The 20,150-nt window shown below is 39.2% G+C and overlaps 1 protein-coding gene across 1 annotated transcript in view; it reads right to left on the bottom strand.

Moving 5' to 3' along the window:
- The window catches only part of CYP7B1 (cytochrome P450 family 7 subfamily B member 1), a 181,925-nt gene that overhangs the window by 32,921 nt on the left and 128,854 nt on the right, over positions 1–20,150 (bottom strand). Inside the window, exon 2 of the mRNA XM_082601474.1 lies at positions 294–430. Coding sequence (XP_082457600.1) covers positions 294–430 — 137 coding nt within the window. The remainder of the gene's footprint in view (positions 1–293; positions 431–20,150) is intronic.

Raw genomic sequence — 20,150 nt, 5'->3', positions numbered from 1 at the left:
CACGGGCCCAGCCTCTCCGCGGCATGTGGGATCTTCCCAGACCGGGGCACGAACCCGTGTCCCCTGAATCGGCAGGCGGACTCTCAACCACTGCGCCACCAGGGAAGCCCTATAATTCATTTTTTAATGTGAGGATTACTATACTCGAAAACATAGTTTTCTTTTGTAGTAGCCTACAAATAAAACAATAATGTACAAATATTCCATATTTTGCCTAGAGAAAAATATAACAACATTAAAGAACAAGTGAGAAATTATGATACAAGTAAGGAACTTATTGAGGTGCCACTTACCCCCAAGGAAAAGAGTGAAAACATCACCATACTGCTTTTGAAGAGTAGTCATGAAACCGAGGGGATCTCTTTGTAATTTCAGGGCTTCTCCAAAGTAAGGAAGCCAGCCTTTTATCAGTGGAGGTTCACCAGGTCTCCTATAGAAAAAAAAAAAAGAGAGAGAGAGAGAAATTAAATCACTCTTATTTTAATACCTGTGGGTCATTAATCCAGTCTAGAAGTAGACTGGATGAAGTGTACAGTTTTTTTTCAGTTCTTTTATTCAATGATTCGTATATAATCATAGACATGTATTTATTGAGGCCCTCCAGTGTGTGTGGCTCTGGGGCAGACAGTTCAATTTACAATCTTTGGTGAGCAACTTCTGTGAGAAATTGTGTCTTGTGAGGCCCAAATGGTTGGCTGAAATGACAGACACATTCAGTAGACATTTTGTGTTTGAGCGCTCTTGCTGTGCTCTGGGGGTTAGATGTCAGGTAGTTTAGTTGCCAAAGTAAAGCTCTTTGTTAACAGATTTCAACTAGACTGGAATTACATAATTAGAAGAGGGGAGATTATTAATCTTGAAAAATCTTTTATGCTGTTGAGAACAATAAGAACTTCAACGTTATTTCCACGAAGGGTGTTTTGTTATATTCTTTTATGAAGATTTTTATTCAAACTACAAATAAATAGGAATATTTGTTCAATTTTACAAGATAACTCTTTTTAACATATGAAGTGTGTTCAGTGAAACACTGAAATACTGTGAATTAAAAACCAAGTTTCTTCTTTTTTGACCTAGAATCCTAGCAAAACTGGACTTCAAAATTTCTTCCTTGGGACTTCCCTGGTGGTGCAGTGGTTAAGAATCCGCCTGCCAATGCAGGGGACATGGGGTTGAGCCCTGGTCCGGGAAGATCCCACATGCCGCAGAGCAGCTAAGCCTGTGCGCCACAACTACTGAGCCTGTGCTCTAGAGCCCGTGCTCCGCAACAAGAGAAGCCACCGCAATGAGAAGCCCGTGCACCGCAACCAAGAGTAGCCTCCGCTCGCCACAGCTAGAAAAAGCCTGAGTGCAGCAACGAAGACCCAACGCAGCCAAAAAATAAAATAAAATAAAATAAAATATTTCTTCCTAGTCATTTATTTGGTGAACTCAATCTGATTTAAAGTTTAAAAAAAGATCCAAAGCCATTTTATCCTAGAAGGGATTAAAACAAATATTCAAGAGAACTCTGATGATTCTCTATCCCATCTGTGAAGATGACTTATACTACACACAGTACAACCCATTTTGATTAATCACAAGATATTACAAGCTCAGATCTAATCAAAGATCAAGATTATGTTCATACTCAGCATGGAATTCTATGTAGCTAGATTAACCCTCTCAGAAGCTTCTATTTCCCCACAATCCAACACGGTAGAATTAAAGTTAAAAGAAAAAAAAAGAAATATCAGATTTTTCAGGGGAAAAATAAACTGAAACAAAATAAATCCAAGGTGTGACAGAAATAAGGAAATCAGTATCAAAACTTTGCTTTCTGTTTTTAGAGGACAGTTTATCTTTATACTAATTTACAAAATATATGCTGTTGTTTAAATACATATACTTAGAATAGGAAGACAGGAAACATTGCATAGAAATGTGCATCTTATTCTTCACCCCACTCCCCATGATTTTCTTGAATGCAACTTGAGCAATGAAGACTTGCTTTTTTGAGAAATATAGAAGTGTACCAAGAAAACACGGTAACAGTTAATTTTAGGTCCAAGGATTAATCAACGAGAAAAGACCGCACATATGACTGCAGAGTAGATCCCCAGCCATAGCACGTAGGCCCCTCACCAATGACTCTTCCAAAATCTGCAAGTGATCTAGTTCACAAAATTCCCTTTCAAGATATGAACTCTCTTCCGTGGCCTACTTTTACTCTGTTTTGTTTAATGTTACTTGAATGTTGCATTGTGACAAAGATTTTGAAAGGCTTTTGGTCATATCATTATTTAATGCAACTAATTTCATCCCCTGTGCTCTGTCATGCGGTCCAAAGTTGTATTCTTCACGGGGTTTCCGAGGGGGTAAAAGATGGAGCTCAGAAATCCAGGGGAATATGAACTTAACATTCAAAGTGAGGGAAACACATTAGGAAACCATTTTATTGTTACAAAGATGAAAGGGTCATCATTCCTTTCAGCTGTGCTCATTCTGGCAGAAATAAGCCTCAAACTATTAAACACCATGTCACAACTGTGCATATTTTCAGGAAAAAATATAGTGCTAGTTCAACTTACGACCCATCAGAGACAGATAACAGAAATCTGTCTTCATCAGTGTATTTGTAAAAATTATTTAGGGAGGAAAGACATCACCATAACGACACAGAAAGGCCTGCTGACACCTGGCACAGCACAAATACTGCTATTTGTCTCTCTCAGGCTCTGTGACTTTGAAAATGAAATACCGACTGCTCACTGCTGAGTAAAGGGATAGGATGCTCAACGCTTATTGGTGATGCTCCAGTTCCAAAGCTTAAGAGGAGCGGATCATGAAACAATGGAGGGTAACTAAAAAGCTCCCCCCAAATCAATGGTCCATATCCCTCTTTTTCCCACTCAAACAATATATACATCCTCAAATATCCTCTTTACTATTTAACAGACCACAAGGACATATCCTGTAAATTATACAAATTAAAGCTTACAAAGGTTCTTAATGATTAAACCCATGTTCTATGCATAGACCACTGCATCGCTGCTCACAAGGTCTTCCTTACAAGTGTAGGACCCATCTTAAAGTTTATGCAAAGTGTCAACTACGGTCCAAACTTGTCTGGAAGCAAAAAGTGGAGAAGAATCTAAATATGTAAAATAGCTATAAAATATAAAAGACATTTTAGACATTTTCCTTTGGTGAAAAAGAAGCACATAAAATTTAAGAGTGGACCAACACAGAATACTTGGTTTCTAATGATATATGAAGTTCGTCTTTATGCTACACCTTTCATTAAATAAACAGGTAGAAGATCTGACCTGTCACACATTGTTCCCCTAGACATTTAAAGCCTAACACTTTCCAAAGCAATCTATACTTGTCAAAGTAATGTCTTTTCCATTTTTCCCATGATCATTCTAGGCTAGGAATCCCAGTTATTGAAATAACCTCCTAAGCAAGTAAGGAGCAACCTTGATACATGCACAGCAATCCAGGAAAAATAAAATTACGTGTTGATTAAAAATTTATAAAGACTTAATATATTCGTATCAGGTCACCTAATATCTGCAATGTTACCTTAATAATTTTTTATTTTTCCTAATTAATAAAGATTTTCTTTGTGTGGGTGGTTAAAATTTCAGAAACTACACAACTGAAGGGCATTGCAGTAACCGAAGATAACACTGACCTTTGGAACATACTTTGCTGCTGAGCAAGGCACTTTTGAAGCTGCTCTGTTTTATGCTTCCTTGACTTACTCCGGAAGCTACTTAACTGGAAATGTCATTTGCCTTATAGTGTCTCTTAGAACTGTATTCTTGAAACAGCCTCTATTCCTCCACTATGCTTTGGCTCCAATGGGGGCACCGGGATGCCTAAAAATGTTCCCACAACTCTGAAGAGTTAAGAATCAACATGCTCTTCAGGATACTGGGGAGAGGGAGCCTCATTGCAGGGCTGTGGATGGAAGGTCCCTAAAGAGGAGTGTATGCAAGACGTGCCTGAGCCTTGGCATCCTAGCAGCCTCGGCAAGCGCTCAGGTGCAGCCAAGGAAGCATAGAAACACATGCATTGCTGTCTCTGGAAACTAGGTGAGTGACAGCCAACTGGAGCACTTCAGTAAGGGATACCAAGGGGGAGGACCACTCCCCAAACCCTAGCCAGGAGGCACCCCCAGGAAGCAAAGATGAAGAGCATGAACATCTGTACAACAGGACTCCCCAGATCAACAGAAAGGAAGGGGAAGAGAGAACCCCAAATCTCAGTTAATCTTTGTATAAAAGAGACCAAGTTTGGTTTTTTTTGTGGTTTTTTTTTTACTGTGGTACACGGGCCTCTCACTGTTGTGGCCCCTCCCGCTGTGGAGCACAGGCTCCAGATACGCAGGCTCAGTGGCCATGGCTCCCGGGCCCAGCGACTCCGCGGCATGTGGGATCTTCCCGGACCGGGGCACGAACCCGTGTCCCCTGCATCGGCAGGCGGACTCTCAACCACTGCGCCACCAGGGAAGCCCCGAGACCACGTTTTAAACAAGAAGTGACTGAGCAACTTGTCACTGCAAATATTCAGTGTTTTCTGCCATCAGCAGAAATAGGGGCTTGGAAATTTGAGTTCAGTTATAAGGAATTAAAGTTACATTTCTGCACATCTGACTTGTCCTGGGAAATTTAAAATCCCAATGCTAGCTATGTGTAGACAGATGCTCAGTTTCTACCCCTGAATGAGAATAATAATATTCCATTTAGAGATTTACCAATCAGGCTGGGACAGAATATTAGAAAGTAGCTGGTGCACAGAGCCGGGGTCGTTTTCTTGTTACTTGTATATGGCAAGCAGTGCCTGGAAGTGGTTTTGCTCAGCCTGGACTCTTTGGTTTGTCAACCCTCCCTGCTTATCTACACCTTTCATGGAGCTGCTCAGGGTTGAAGCCTGGACTTCCCTATCCTTCCAATCACTGGCTACATGAAGTTGTTAAATGCCCAGATATACAAAGACTCAATAACGTCAGGTGAATAGGCCCGAAGTCTCTGCAAAGAGCTGACTTTCTCAAGGGAAGAATGATCATTATTCAAAACAGCTTCACCAGGTGTGTGTTTGCTTATCATGAGGTTCTCTGGACATGACCTGGTCCAAGAGTTAATGAAATTTCTGGATCCCCCATTCCTTCTTCCAGGGTCCAGGCAACCTGCCAGTGGGGCAGGCACGGTTGGTTCCCGTGACAGCCGCGGGAGGGCAGGGTGCTCGTCACAACTGGGGTTGCAGCTGCTGGGCTGTGACAACCTGAGAGACCCTTCAAGGCTTTGAAGGAAGAAGCCTTGTGGCACAGAGGACACTGTCTCTACCCCCCTCACAAGACTCCAGTGCATCTCATGTGCACAGTTAGGGAACAGGTTGTTTCCCCTTGTAAATGATAAATCATATATGCTTTAGGACTCATATGCTCTACATGCATGATCTGCTTAATATTTGTTTACTGCAAGAATCAGACCTCCTGTAAACTCTTTTCAGGATGAACATTAATCCAACTGTGTCTAGAAAAATTATACAATTCATTACCGTAAATAATCTCCATTGTACCTTGTGCTTAATCTTCATTTTTTCCCCAGTCCTATAATCTTGCAAATCCACTGGTGCTGTGTGATTGGCACCTGGTGTTCACACAACCTCTGCTTCACAAAAAATACACGAGAAATTCCTGGATAAAAATGCCACTTTTCAGTCTTTCAATGATTCTATTCTCTGCTCTGTGGTAACTTCTGCACCACTCTGCGAAGATCTGTTAACTTTGGCAGTCAGAAACAAGACCCTTACTCTTGAAATGTTTTGGCTCTATCAGGATGGCAATTGACTTAAAACTTGACTTAATTTCCCAGTAGCAAAGATATTCACCATTCAAGCACTTTTGATCAAAGCATTAAATGTAATGGCAATGTAAAAGCAAGCAATGCTTAATGGTTGCAAATTTCTCCATTATTGGCATGGACTCAGAGCAAAACTAATATGAACATAACTAAATGTATCTTTACACCCTAGAGCATAACTCTTCAAGCCATATTCCCATTGAATCTTTAACTGTCAGTTCATCTATGCAATTGTGTGATCTGAACAAAGCTTTGTCTGTACTATGTGCCTTCTAAACTCGATTCCATTAGCAGATTTATACTAATGCCTTGATCAAGTGAGTGATTTGTGGATGCTTCTTTGGCTAAGAAGCCAAACCACATCCGTGTAGGATTTTACTCTGAGAGGTCTATGATTGAGGGTTTTTTTGTTTGTTTGTTTGCTGTGAGGAATGCCCAGGTTGGCACCATGGAGTAATAATGTCAAGGCATATTTTATAAAACTATAATTTAAAACTTAATTGAGTCTCAAGCAGGCTTCATAATGACCACAATACTAGAATATCATTTCTTTATAAACTTAACCTTGGGCTAATAAGTAGGGCATAGGTCCAGCCTCATCTGTTTTTGTGTTCACTGCTACACAATAACTCCTGATTAATCTCGCTACACTGTGTGGCTCAGATCTGGGTCTCTGCGAACTACCACCAATTTGGTGACTTTAGCCAATTTGCTTAACTTATCTGTGCCTCAGTTTCCTCATCTGTAAAATGGACATTCTACCACTGTACTTTCCTCATATGTGAATTAAATAAGTTAGTGCATGTAAAGAACTGAAGACAATGCCTTCACATAGTAAACACTAAGTGTTAGCTGCTATCATCATTCTCATCATCATTATCACCACCACCATCTTCACATTACTACTGGGAATCATCTAAAATATAAATATAATCACGGGTCTCTCCTTATTTCTCTTACCTAAAAGTTTTCAATAGAGTACTAATTTTTAAGACATTTTTTCATTTACTAGCATACTTCCTTTATTTGCCTGATTTCGATTTTATGTTAGGGCTGCCATATATGATTTGGTGGTAAGGAAATGGGGCGCCAGAATCACCTTCCTACATTTTTCCGGGCTTTATATTCTCTGAATGAACACACTCAAAAGAACAAAAGTGGCTCAGAAGAGCCCTGGATCTTAGGAGGAAGCCAGTCAAGAATGTTTAAATGGCCTAGACAATTCTAAAAGAGGGAAATCGATTCATAATGGAAAGTTATTTCAAGTCCTTAATTAAAATAGAAAACCATGCAACCGAATTTGTAATTTCTGAGATGATCAGTTGCTAATTTATTTTACAGACAGGATTTGATTGGACTCCATGGAGGGGATACCAATTCCATTAACTCATCATTTCTTACATTTGATTAAATCATTTGATTTTGAAACATTTAATAAAAAATCAGAACCACAGTTTTGTGGAAACTAAATTATAACAGAGGACTAGCCCAGAGAGCCTTGGTAATGACAATATAGAGATCAATGCCAACAATATATAAGTGCATAGTCAAGTTATCAAATGAAATTTCATCAATACAGGCCTATGAAGAAACCAAGTTCCAAATTCTGAAGGCCAACACTAAAATAATCAAGCCCAGCATATCAGAACCATAGGAAAGGTAATTCAAGGGTATTCTGGTTTGCTGAGGTGGGAAGCTAATGAAAAGCCTGAGGGCCATATGCTACATCTGCTGCATAATGCAATAATTCAGAACCATATTTTAATATTGGGTAAAACATTAACATAGCAAAAACTCATAGTATCTCTACATTTGTAATACAGCACACAGCACTGAGAAAGGCAACATTTTGCTCTTGTCATGAATTAGAGGGCTTTTAGAAAGGGAAAATACCATTCTTTTCCAAATACTGGTTTCTGACTTTGGCTGGTGATTTTAAGTCACTGCATAAAAGGAATGTATGACTATTCCAGGAACTCCATCATCACTCATGTTAGAACATGGGACACAGAAGACATATACAGATCATTTAAATACAGACAATTCTAAAGTTGTCTTGAAAAGTCTAAATTTCTATTAAAGATAACCTTCTACATTTTTTTTTTTTTTTTTTTTTTTTTGCGGTATGCGGGCCTCTCACTGTTGTGGCCTCTCCTGCTGTGGAGCACAGGCTCTGGACGTGCAGGCTCAGCAGCCATGGCTCACGGGCCCAGCCGCTCCGTGGCACGTGGGATCTTCCCAGACCGGAGCACAAACCCGTGTCCCCTGCATCGGCAGGCGGAGTCTCAACCACTGCACCACCAGGGAAGCCCACTTCTACATATTTTAAACATAATTATTGCAGTGTCCTTTGCTCACTTTTCTCCCTCTTATGTGCACCCTCCCACTTGTTTTCTGAAATCAATTTTCAGTGTTTTTACCATGATCATTACTTAGGTAGTGTTCAATTGCTTTGTTTCTGTGTTTGCCTTGTTTTCTGTGTACCCATCACTAATTCTTATCAATCTCTTTCAGTCCTCTCTAAAATCGCTCTCAATATGGTTAGACATATGGTCCTGTAATTTTCATATAGCTCGTCTCTTATTTTCCATCAATTTTTATTTTGCTCCACTCAACAAGAGCCTTTCTTGACTTTTTCCCTTCCAGAGATTGTTTTATTTCTACCTTAGATTTCTAATTTCCAAGAGGTCTTTTGTGCTCTCTGCTTATACCTTATACAAATTACATTCCATTCTTGTTTTATAAATGCAATTTCTTCTATGTTTCTAAGACGATTAAACATAGATTTTTGAGGATTTTTTCTGTCCTTGAATTGTCTGTTTCCTCTCTTTTCTGTTTCTTTGTCATAGTTTCTCTCTTTCATGATAGAAGCTTTCTTCAATGTCTCATGATCTTAGCTTTCTCTCACATTTGAAGACAAGGCTGTGTGCGTGTTGGTGAGGCTGGTGGACTTCATCATATCATGATTGGAAAGGGGCCTCATCATTTTAATGAGCTACCTCTCTCTACCAGTTACATGGATGAGGCTGTATCTTTTAAGAATTCTAATTTTGCTTTAGGGACTTTAGGAATAGGACATAGTGTACAAATATATGCAAATACATTTCCTATAAACAGTTAACATTAACCAATTTTGAATTTGTCTTAATTCTAATTTTTTTGGAGATTATTGCCAAAGTCATTTGGAGTAATGTTTGCAGATAAAAAATCTTAGAGTTCATTTCTATTTATGGAGGTGAGAATAAATAGAAAATATTATCAAAAAGTCAGAAAAGAGGAAAAGATGATGGGGTGTAGAGTTATGCAAGTTTTCAGTTGAAATTTCGGGTGAAATAAGCAATTTTATTAGTTCACTGTATTGTTCCCAAAATTACTCTAACACTCCCATAAGTTATATTATCTTGTTTCCAGGGCTGCGAGGATTAGGGAGAATTGGCAGGGAGAACTGAGGTACAGATAGACTCTTCTTTTTCATTTGAGGAAGCGTGTGTGTGTGTGTGTAGGTGTGCATGCATGCATGTAACTGTATTTTGAACTAGGACCTGACCAAAGTGATGCCAATGTCAGTAATGCATTAATCCTTTCCACAGACCACCCATCAGAAGGCAAATGTGTTAACTCTCAGTAGAATAAAAAGCATTAAAAAAAAGCAAAGACTACAATCTCTCTCTTCTAGTTCCTCAGATACTTCCTTATCCCTCTTCAGAAAGAACTGGGTTTTGGATTTTGACAGAACGCTCATGCATCTATAGAAGGTGTTTTTTTTTTTTTCTCTTCTATAAACAGGGAACAAACTGAAAAAACAGAAGCCACTATTAGATTTGTAAATGACCACTCTACTGCTTTTGAGAGCTTACAGGTAACTCCTCAAAACACTAATTTAATGATTGTTAATGACCATTTAAAACTCATTCTGCTTCTTTCCAAGAATTAAAAATTCCACCCTATTATTTTCAAAGGATTTTATTTCAAAGTATGAATATGAAAGAAACAAGCAGTTTATGTGTGTGTGTATGTGTATATATATACATACATACGTACATGCTTGTGGCATGGAAAGTCCCTTGAAAATGTGGAACAAATATATTAAGAAATCTTATAACTCTGTAGTAAGAAGACAATCCAATAAAAAATGGACAAAAGATGTGAATAGACACTTCACCAAAAAAAAATATACAAATGTCCCAAAAACACATGAAAAAATGCTCAACTAATCACTAATCTTTAGGGAAATGCAAATTGAAAACTAAAATGAGATACTACTACTCACTCACTAGAATGGCTAAAATCAAGAAGAATGACTGTAGCAAGTGTTGTCAAGAATGAGGAAGAACTGGAATGCTCATACACTGCTGGTGGGAATATAAAATACTATAATCACTTTGGAAAAGTGCTGAGCAGTTTCTTATCATGTTAAATACACACTAACAATACGATTCGGCAATTCCACTCCTAGGTATCTCTCTCTACCTAAGAGAAATGAAAATATGTGTCCACACAAAGACTTGTATGTGAATGTCCGTAGGCACATTCATCATAATTGCCCCAAATTAAGAACAATTCAAATGTCAGTCAACTAGTGAGTGGATAAACAAAAGGTAGTATATCTATATAATGGAATATTATTCAGCAATAAAAAAGAAACAAATTACTGATGTATAGAACAACATTGATAAACCTCAAAGGCATTATGCTAGGAGAAAGAAGCCAGACACGATTCTATTTATAGGAAATTTCTAGAAAAGATAAAAATAGAGGCACAAAGCAGATCACTTCTCCCTTGTGGTTGACGGCAGGAGCAGGGATTAAATGCAGACAGACATAAGGAAACTTTCTGGATGATGAAAATGTTCTAAACTGGATTGTGGTGATGGGTGCACAACAGTATCAATTCACTAAAGCTCATCAAATTGTACACTTAAAATAGACGAATCTCATGATATGTAAAGCATATCTCAATGAACCTGCTAAAAAAAAGGAGGCATCTTATATGATGAATTTCGTATTTCAATTGTCAGAAAAGTCTTTAAATGAAATATATCACACCAAAAATTATACTGATATTTAAATTTCTGTTATTAGGTAAAGAAAAAGCAAGGATCACTTAACAGAACTTAAGCATGCCATTTAAACTTAGATGTTGTGGGCAATTTTGTACCACTTCTAAATATGAAGAAATATATTTTTATTTTCATGTTTTCTAAACAAAAAATCTCTTCTGTAATGATTTTGCTGAACACTCTCTATGACTTCTGCAAAATTCCGTAAGTAAAACAGGGTCCTGAAACTGGAAGAGTTTGGGGAGGCTCATCATGTTTTACAAATAAAGAAACAGCATCAGAGAAGGAAAATAACTGGCCCCAAAACACACAGTAACGAAAAAGATCAGGGACTAGGTCTCCTGACTCCCAATCCAATAACTTGTTTTTTTCTGACTACACTATCCAAGGAAAGACAGGCACATGTCAGGGTTAAGGGAGTACTGACTTTCTGAAATCAGATTGTTCTCTTTTCTGATAGGTTTTTCACTTGCAATGAGCCCAGGGCTGATAATGCTATAAAGTAAATAAACATAAGATGTTATCTCCCATAGGGTAACTTCTGTCTGTGGCTAAATAAGCCAAGATGAAGAAACACTTTAAATAAAAGACTCAGCTGGAGTAGTAGAGCAGAGGGCCTGCTTAGCTTCAAAGGAAGTCTGACATATAGCCACTGTGCTTCATGAACTATAATGTAATAAACTTGCATGAACAAAAATCTCACTTCCATATTCAACACAGGTTACATGAATGAGCCATATGAGAGCTAAGTTTTGGAAACAACACTCATTCTCTGGAAACAAAATGACTCACTTGATATCAGCCAGAGTGTGGTAGTCCCAGGGTTTCAAATCCTACATCCCATCCATACCTTTCCTCTATCTCCAGATTCGAAGAGTTATGTCTAGAAACTTCTCAAATTGAATCTTAGTTTAGTTTAATGTCTGGGTTTTTAAAAAAACTCACCTCTGGTTGGTGGAAGTACAACAGGCATCTGAAGCGAAAGAAAAGATGAGGATATCTGTGTCTCAGAAAGCTTTAGCCTTTACTATCACCAACTCAGAGCTGCATTATTTGTACTAAAGTGATGGAGACTAAAGGATTTGTGGCACCTAAGTTCTCAGAGACCATAAACAGCAGTATTTATCCAAAAAGCCTCAGGTAAACTCATTCTTAACAAAATCTCAGTAAAGCCCTGGACAAAGAGAATATGAGAACTTGATATTCCTTAAACATACATTTTTAAGGTAATAGCTTAAGAGCTGTGATAAATTGCAGTAGTGTTCAAAATATCCACTGCTCCTTCCTGTAGGAGCATTATTCATTGATGCCCCGTGGATGCCAGGCTTAACCATGTGACTTTCATTGGCCAATGATCTGTGAGCAGTGACACACGCCACTTCCCAGCAGAAGCTTTATGAGCTGTCACATGGCTCCACTATGTTCTCTTCCCATTGACACAAGTCAAAAAACGTCCCCTGGTGAACACTCTCCTTAAATCTGGAAACTCGAATGCAGGCAAAGACTTATGGTGAGCATGTAGGGTGAATAAGAAATAAATCTTTCAGTTGTAAGCCATTGAGTTATCCGTTACCGTGGTGTAACTGAGCCAAAGATGACTGAAACAAGAGTTAAACAGAAGAGATTTGTTTTGATTAATGAACTACACATACTTTGGAGACCTCAGGCTGATTGCAAAATAAGAGTGCTGCCTGGGGACTTCCCTGGTGGCACAGTGGTTGAGAGTCCGCCTGCCGATGCAGGGGACACGGGTTCGTGCCCCGGTTCGGGAGGATCCCACATGCCGCGGAGTGGCTAGGCCCGTGAGCCATGGCTGCTGAGCCTGTGCGTCCGGAGCCTGTGCTCCGCAATGGGAGAGGCCACAGCAGTGACAGGCCTGCGAACCGCAAAAAAAAAAAAAAAAAAAAAATGAGTGCTGCCTACTATATATAAAATAGGTAACTAATAAGAACCTGCTGTATAGCACAGGGAACTCTACTCAATACTCTGTAATGGCCTATATGGGGAAAGAATCTTTAAAAAAAGAGTGTATATATATATATATATATATATATATATATATATGTATATGTTAACTGATTCACTTTGCTGTACACTTGAAACTAACACAACATTGTAAATCAACTATATTCCAATAAAAATTTTAAAAAAGTGTTGCTATATATTCCCATCACCCTAGACCAATATTTTGCAAACATTTTTGATCCAATGTATATATTGTGATAGACTATACATATACATTATAGATATATGAATATGTAGTTGTAAGTAAAAGTCATGAAACAATACTATGTGTGATGTACTCTGATATTTTCTCTTCTATTTTATTTTTTTAATGTTTTTGGAACCCACTAAGTCCATTTCAAGTCCTATTAATGGGTCATAACCCATTATCCTAATTTCTACCCAGTGTTTACCTTGTTGGATTATCCCAAAATGTATATTCATATTTTTTTTCTCCCAAATTTTAATCCAATAGTACTTGACTCTGGATTCACCACAGAATCACCAGGAATATTTTTTTTTTCATATAATGCTCCTGACCCTCAGAGATGGTGATTTATTTGGTATGGACTGGAAATTATTATTTTAACATTTGAGAATTCCTCAGTTCCTTTCTCAGAAGAAGGCAAGAAAAAGAGCCACTGTTGCCAAGCGTGTCTAAGGCCTGGTGATGATGCATCTGAAGGGGCCTGTCCCTGGGAGAATCAGCAAGATTTTAACCTTTTGTTTTATATCCAAATTATAGCTAGCTATAGAACAACTTTAAAATGAATTGTTGTAACATACATTTAATTATCAACTTCCATATAAATCACTGGGACATATATCTGTTTTATGCAAATACACTTGCTTTCATTCCTGAAAACCTGTCACCTTAATTTGGCCTCTGAGCCACAGAAGATCCTAAAATTCCTCTTATCTGGTCATATAGCTCCCTTTAGATGCCAATGATTTCAAATGAATTTTGGCTCTGTGTAGCCACCTCAATTAACCTGGGTCACCCATTCATCAATGGATCAATCAATTCATTAATTCAAACAATTACTGGGTACTCAATTTGTGTCAGATGCTGTTCTAGGTGACAAGGACACGAGGAAGAATAAGAGACACAGGATCTTCCCTAGGAGAACTCAGTGTTGTTGGAGGTGGGTGTTAGGTACAAACACAAAGATAACTAAGATACATCGTCATGACAGTAGAAAAGGTATTCTATTCTATTCTTCCTTAAATGTGCAGTAAGTTATTTGTCGTGGTCACTTCCCCTGGGAAATCACCCTTTGCCTCACAACTGCCTTTCTCATTATGTTGGTAAGTTCCCTTCACTGAAGTCCCTCTTCTGCACATCTGGAGTCTTCAGAATGGCTTCAGTGCCCACATTCCCAGATCAGCTACTTCTTCCACAACTCCATTTACCTTGGATTCCAATAGCACTTCGATCATGATCACTTTTTGTTTCTTTGCTGCACTTTCATCTATTGTGGTCAACTCTCTCTCTCAAGCATCCAATTTTTTTTTTTTTAAAGAAGATGTTGAGGGTAGGAGTTTAGTAATTAATTAATTTATTTTTGCTGTGTTGGGTCTTCGTTTCTGTGCGAGGGCTTTCTCTAGTTGCAGCGAGCAGGGGCCACTCTTCATCGCGGTGCGCGGGCCTCTCACTATCGTGGCCTCTCCTGTTGCGGAGCACGGGCTCCAGACGCGCAGGCTCAGTAGTTGTGGCTCACGGGCTTAGTTGCTCCGCGGCATGTGGGATCCTCCCAGACCAGGGCTCGAACCCCTGTCCCCTGCATTGGCAGGCAGATTCTCAACCACTGCGCCACCGGGGAAGCCCAAGCATCCAATTTTTGATAGAGGTTTATCACTGAGAGACAAGGTAGCAAGACAACTACACACTTGCGGGAACTGAATAACAAATATGCAGTGACCAATCGCTGATCGACGCTGAAAGTACTGATGTGATTGGTTGCTGATCAGGATGTGCATCTGTTATTTACATGGTGGTTTGTGGAATGGAGAGTTAGCAGCAAAGTGTGCACTTTACTTTTGACAGTAATATATTGTAGCAACTGACATTTGAATAGTGCTGTTGGGGCATCAGTAACAGTAAACAGTGTTACCAAACTAAGTCATGGTAACTAAAAATGTGTGCATATTGAAACTGTGCAACGTGCCTGTAGTGAAAACCTACTCATTGCATATATTCACATCTATGCTTAGATATGTTTTACTATTGTGCTATTATATGTACCTCTGTAATGTTCTCTTCTCATCTTACGAAATTTCATGAGTAGTTTTCTATATGAGTAGATCTATACCTATAGCATCCTTTAACATGGACTGTGTGAATTCCCCTGAATAAATATAAACAGGGTTGCTGTATGAGTTATGTGGCACTATATATATATAAATATATATATTATATATATATATCATAAATATAATGCTCTTTAGAATTGGGCCTGCCACATAGCAAGGGTTAAATCAGTGTTAATTATTATTATTTATGAGCACAATTTAGTTGATTTCCTATTGATGGATGCCTAGACAGTTCCTAATTTTAACACAACATTACGATGAATATCTTTGTGCATAGATCACTGTATGCTTGCAATGATGGTTTTGAAAGATTAGCAAAATCTTGGCTACCCATACTCAGAACAAGGTTCTTAGATCATGACACCTCCCAAGTAGGAGAATATAGGAGCAACAGCTACTGTGGGGTTGGGAGGAAAAGTGGGAGCTTGTGAGATACCTGTGGGTGACACAGCTTGGCAGAGTTATTCAGCAGGCAACAATAAACACACATCTTGAGTTTGTAAGAGATGTAGAGGCTTGGTGGTTATCAGTACCTAGTGGGGAAGTATAATCTTGGGGTATATGAGGAAAGCCGATGAGAAGGGACTAAAGGAAGAACCTAGTCAAAAATTAATATTTGAAAACAATAAGCATTAAAGATAATAGCAATAAAGCAACATTCACTGAGTTCTTACTGTGAGCCAGGTAATCCATCAAACACTTTTAGACATTATCTCAATTAATGCCCAAATAACCATCTTTGTGAGGAAGGTACTATTATTATTACAGCCTCTTTACAGATTAGAAAATCAAGGCTCTCAAAAGTTAAATAACTAGCCCATGGCCACTTACGAAAACATGGTGGCAGCAGGATTTTCATACATATATTTCCAGCATCTATAGTCTTAGCCTTTTGGATTCATTATCATTGTTGTATAACAATTTACCCTCAAACTGAGAGGCTTAAAACATTTATTATCTCACCATTTCTGTGGGTCTAGAATCCAGGCAAGGTTTAGAGTGCCTCTGGCTTAAGGTATCTGGAGAAGTTGTGCTCAAGTGTCAGCTGGGGCTGTGGTCTCATCTGAAGGCTCAGTGGGGCAGGGCTGTAGCAGGCCTTGGTCCCTGGCCACAGAGGCCTCTCCACAGGGCTGCCTCATGACAGAGGAGCTGGCTTCCTCCAAGTGAGAGTGCAAGAGAGTGAGAGGGAGTGAATATCTAAGGTGGAAGCCAGTTTTTTTGTAACCTAATCTTGGAGGTGGCATCCAATTATTGCTGCTGTATTCTACTAGTTAGAAGCAAGCCACTAAGTGCAGCCCACACTCAAGGGGAGGGGAACATACATGGGCAAAAGTATCAGGAGTCAAGGATCACTGGAAGTCATGTTTCAGGCTACTTGTCACACCATCCTGTTGAGTATAGAATTAGGCTAACCAGACGGACTAAGGAACCAAGGAGTGGGTACTAACACTTTCCTGAGCAACACCAAAATCTAGGCCATCATTCTGGTTCTTTGTGCTGCTATGAGGAGAGAGTTTAACCTGGAAAAGGTAGTGATAAAACTCACAAAGCTAATAATTGAGAGGTTGGAAAAATATTATGAAATTTTCAGAAAATGGAGGGGAAACTTAATAGAGGCCTGCGGCTGTGAATGAGGATGTAGGATGACTTGAAGCTCTTAACTTATTAAATGAGAGTGAAACACGGTGGCTTTAAACTGGAAAACTCTAAACTAGCTTTAAACTTTCATATAAGCATAAAGGATAAAGCCTTAATGGGAACTCCTACTAAGGATAAGAATAGGAGATTTGGAAATTTGCACACATTCTCACAGGTCTTAGGGGTGTGAGGGTGGTCCTTCCTGAACATGAGAGGTTAGATCCAATGTTGTAAGTTTCTTCCAGATTACAGTTCTGACAAGAATTAAACTGGGCTTTGCAAATGTTTGAAAGAAGACAACCAAACCTTCCACATGAGGCCACTTTAGTGTTCTTAAAAGTTAGTTCCTACCAGTTCAACAACTCTGACTGATTGTCATTTGTCTGTAAGGAAGCCAGTTTTTATTTTGAATCCCTTTCTTTCTGAGAACCAGAGATGATTTAAACTATTTTTCTCTTATAGTGGAGCCATAGCAGTTGATTCTAGCTATATCCAGATGGTTTGCATTGCTTAGGCTGATTTCTGTTAAACTGTTTAATGTTGTTAATAATCCTTTTAATACATTTAGATTTGTGTGCAGGGTAAAGCGGGGAGCAGATCTGGTACAGATTGGAAGTCACAGCTCCTGCTGGACTTCTGTTGATCTGTTAAATCCAACTGTGGTCTCTCGTACTAGTTCCAATTTTGTTGAACTCTAAGTAACCCCCTCCTTTAAGCTGTGACACTCAAAAGCAATGGTTCATTAATAGGGACATTCAGGGAATGTGAACCTGATTGGGAAATGCATACTTTAGAAAAATAAATTTTTTAACTCTAGTTTTTATTCTGTAGAGGAGAAATCATGTGAAGCAAGGTTATCTTCCACATTCAGTGAATCCCAGGCCTGTTGATTTTTTTTTTTTTTTTTTTTTTTTTTTTTTTTTGCGGTACGCGGGCCTCTCACTGTTGTGGCCTCTCTTGTTGCGGAGCACAGGCTCCGGACGCGCAGGCTCAGCGGCCATGGCTCACGGGCCCAGCAGCTCCGCGGCCTGTGGGATCTTCCCGGACCGGGGCACGAACCCGTGTCCCCTGCATCGGCAGACGGACTCTCAACCAGGGAAGCCCAGGCCTGTTGATTTTAATTTTTAAATATCCAACTCCTGGCTCTTCAGCCCACCTCACAAGATGTGGCCCTACCTCGCTTCCCAGCTGAACCCTAACAAAGGCCTCCTGGCTAACTGGCCTCTTTCCTTTCAGCCTCATCCCTATAGAGAGGATAAAAATAATAACTAACACGTATTGCTAGATTCCTATTGGGTTAGGCACAGTGATCAATGCTGTTCATGATCTCCTTTAATCTTCATAGTAAGGTGAGAAGCTAAGTGCTACTCCTGTCTCCATTCTCTAGATGAACAAAGACTTAGAGGTCAAGCAACTTGCCCAAATCATGTCAATTCTATTCTTCCCAGGAAACCAGAATGTGAATGCGCACCAGGCCGCTTTGCTGATTACAATCCTTATTGGCTCCTTGGAACAAGCCAAATGAAGCACAAGCTCCTTAGCATGGTGTTTAAATCGTAATGATCACAGTCAAGTATGGAGTACTTTCTCTGTATCCAGAATTTCACTCCGGTGGCTACGAATTCTCACCACAACCCCACAAGAGAGTGTGCGCTCTTCATTGTGGCAGATGAAGACACGAAATCTTGGGGCAATTTCCAAGGTCACAAAGCTGTTATTCATTGGCAGAGATGGGATTCCAACCCAGCCCGTTAGACCCCAATCCTGCATTCTCCTCTCTGCCACTTCGCCTTTTTCCTCCAACCTGTATGACTTCATCTGCCCCTCTTCCTTTTCCTGCCTTTCACTCCGCTCCTGTACTCAAGTAATTCAGGAACACAGGCAATTTCTGAAACATGCTCTTCCCTGTATGAAGAATGCATGTACTTTTCTTGTTCACTTGGTAAGCATCTAGATATCACTTAAGACTCCGCTTAAACAAACCACTTCTTGTGAATGATTTGTTTTGATCTTCCTCCCTCTAACCTCTCCTGGCTGGAAGATGATAACTATTTTATTTTCAATAGTGCTTTGTAAATAGTTGTGAAGAGGCTGCTACCTTATTTTACTATAAATATTTATTTATAATAGATAGCAATGGGGAATCATAGACTGATTCAGTTTACACAACTAATTATTCCCGAATGCCTACTGATGTACCTTATATTTATCTCTGTTTTCCCAGCTCTTAGCACAGCGCCTGACACTTAAATAGCCCAAAACAATGACTGTATGAATGAATGACTAAGTAGATGGGGACTCCACTCAGGAATGAGCAAGAGCTGAATCAACAGCAGTCATTTCTGAATCAGACTACAAAGCTCCTGAAATACAGTTTGCCATGATTCACTTGCCTTCTCCCTTTGTGGACATAGCCTTTTTGATCTAAACACCATGTTTTAAAAGATGCCTTTAAATAGCCAAGGAACCCTTCTAACTCCTGAAAGTTGCAAATACATAGGAAACGCTGAGCCTACGCGTCCGGAGCCTGTGCTCCACAACGGGAGAGGCCACAACAGTGAGAGGCCCACGTACTGCAAAAAAAAAAAAAAAAGAAACGAAATTGAGTTATTTGTAGTGAGGGGGATGGACCTAGAGTCTGTCATACAGAGTGAAGTAAGTCGGAAAGAGAAAAACAAATACCGTATGATAACACAAATATATGGAATCTAAAAAAATGAAATAAAATAAAATGGTTCTGAAGAACCTAAGGGCAGGACAGGAATAAAGACGCAGACGTAAGAGAATGGACTTGAGGACACGGGGAGGGGGAAGGGTAAGCTGGGACGAAGTGAGAGGGTGTCATGGACATGTATACACTACCAAATGTAAAATAGATGGCTAGTGGGAAGCAGCCGCATAGCACAGGGAGATCAGCTGGGTGCTTTGTGACCACCTAGAGGGATAGGGAGGGTGGGAGGGAGACGCAAGAGGGAGGGGATATGGGGATATATGTATATGTATAGCTGATTCACTTTGTTATAAAGCAGAAACTAACACGCCATTGTAAAGCAATTATATTCCAATAAAGATGTTAAAAAAGAATAAAAAATAAAAAAATTTTAAAATATTAATACTATTTCTTTAATTTTTTTAGTGACTACCCGGTCCTAAAATATTAGCTCTCACTAACATGCAGAAATTACACTTTAAGCATTTGAAAGTTAATGTATTCTTTCTGCAAATAAATGTTAATGCTCTTTTAAAAAATGATTTACTTAATAAAATATATGCACTGACAAAG

This window comes from Mesoplodon mirus, assembly GCF_964341445.2.
Source record: "Mesoplodon mirus genome assembly, chromosome: 16".
In the NCBI taxonomy this organism is placed as follows: Eukaryota; Metazoa; Chordata; class Mammalia; order Artiodactyla; family Ziphiidae; genus Mesoplodon; species Mesoplodon mirus.
This window is presented reverse-complemented; position numbering and strand designations above follow the sequence as displayed.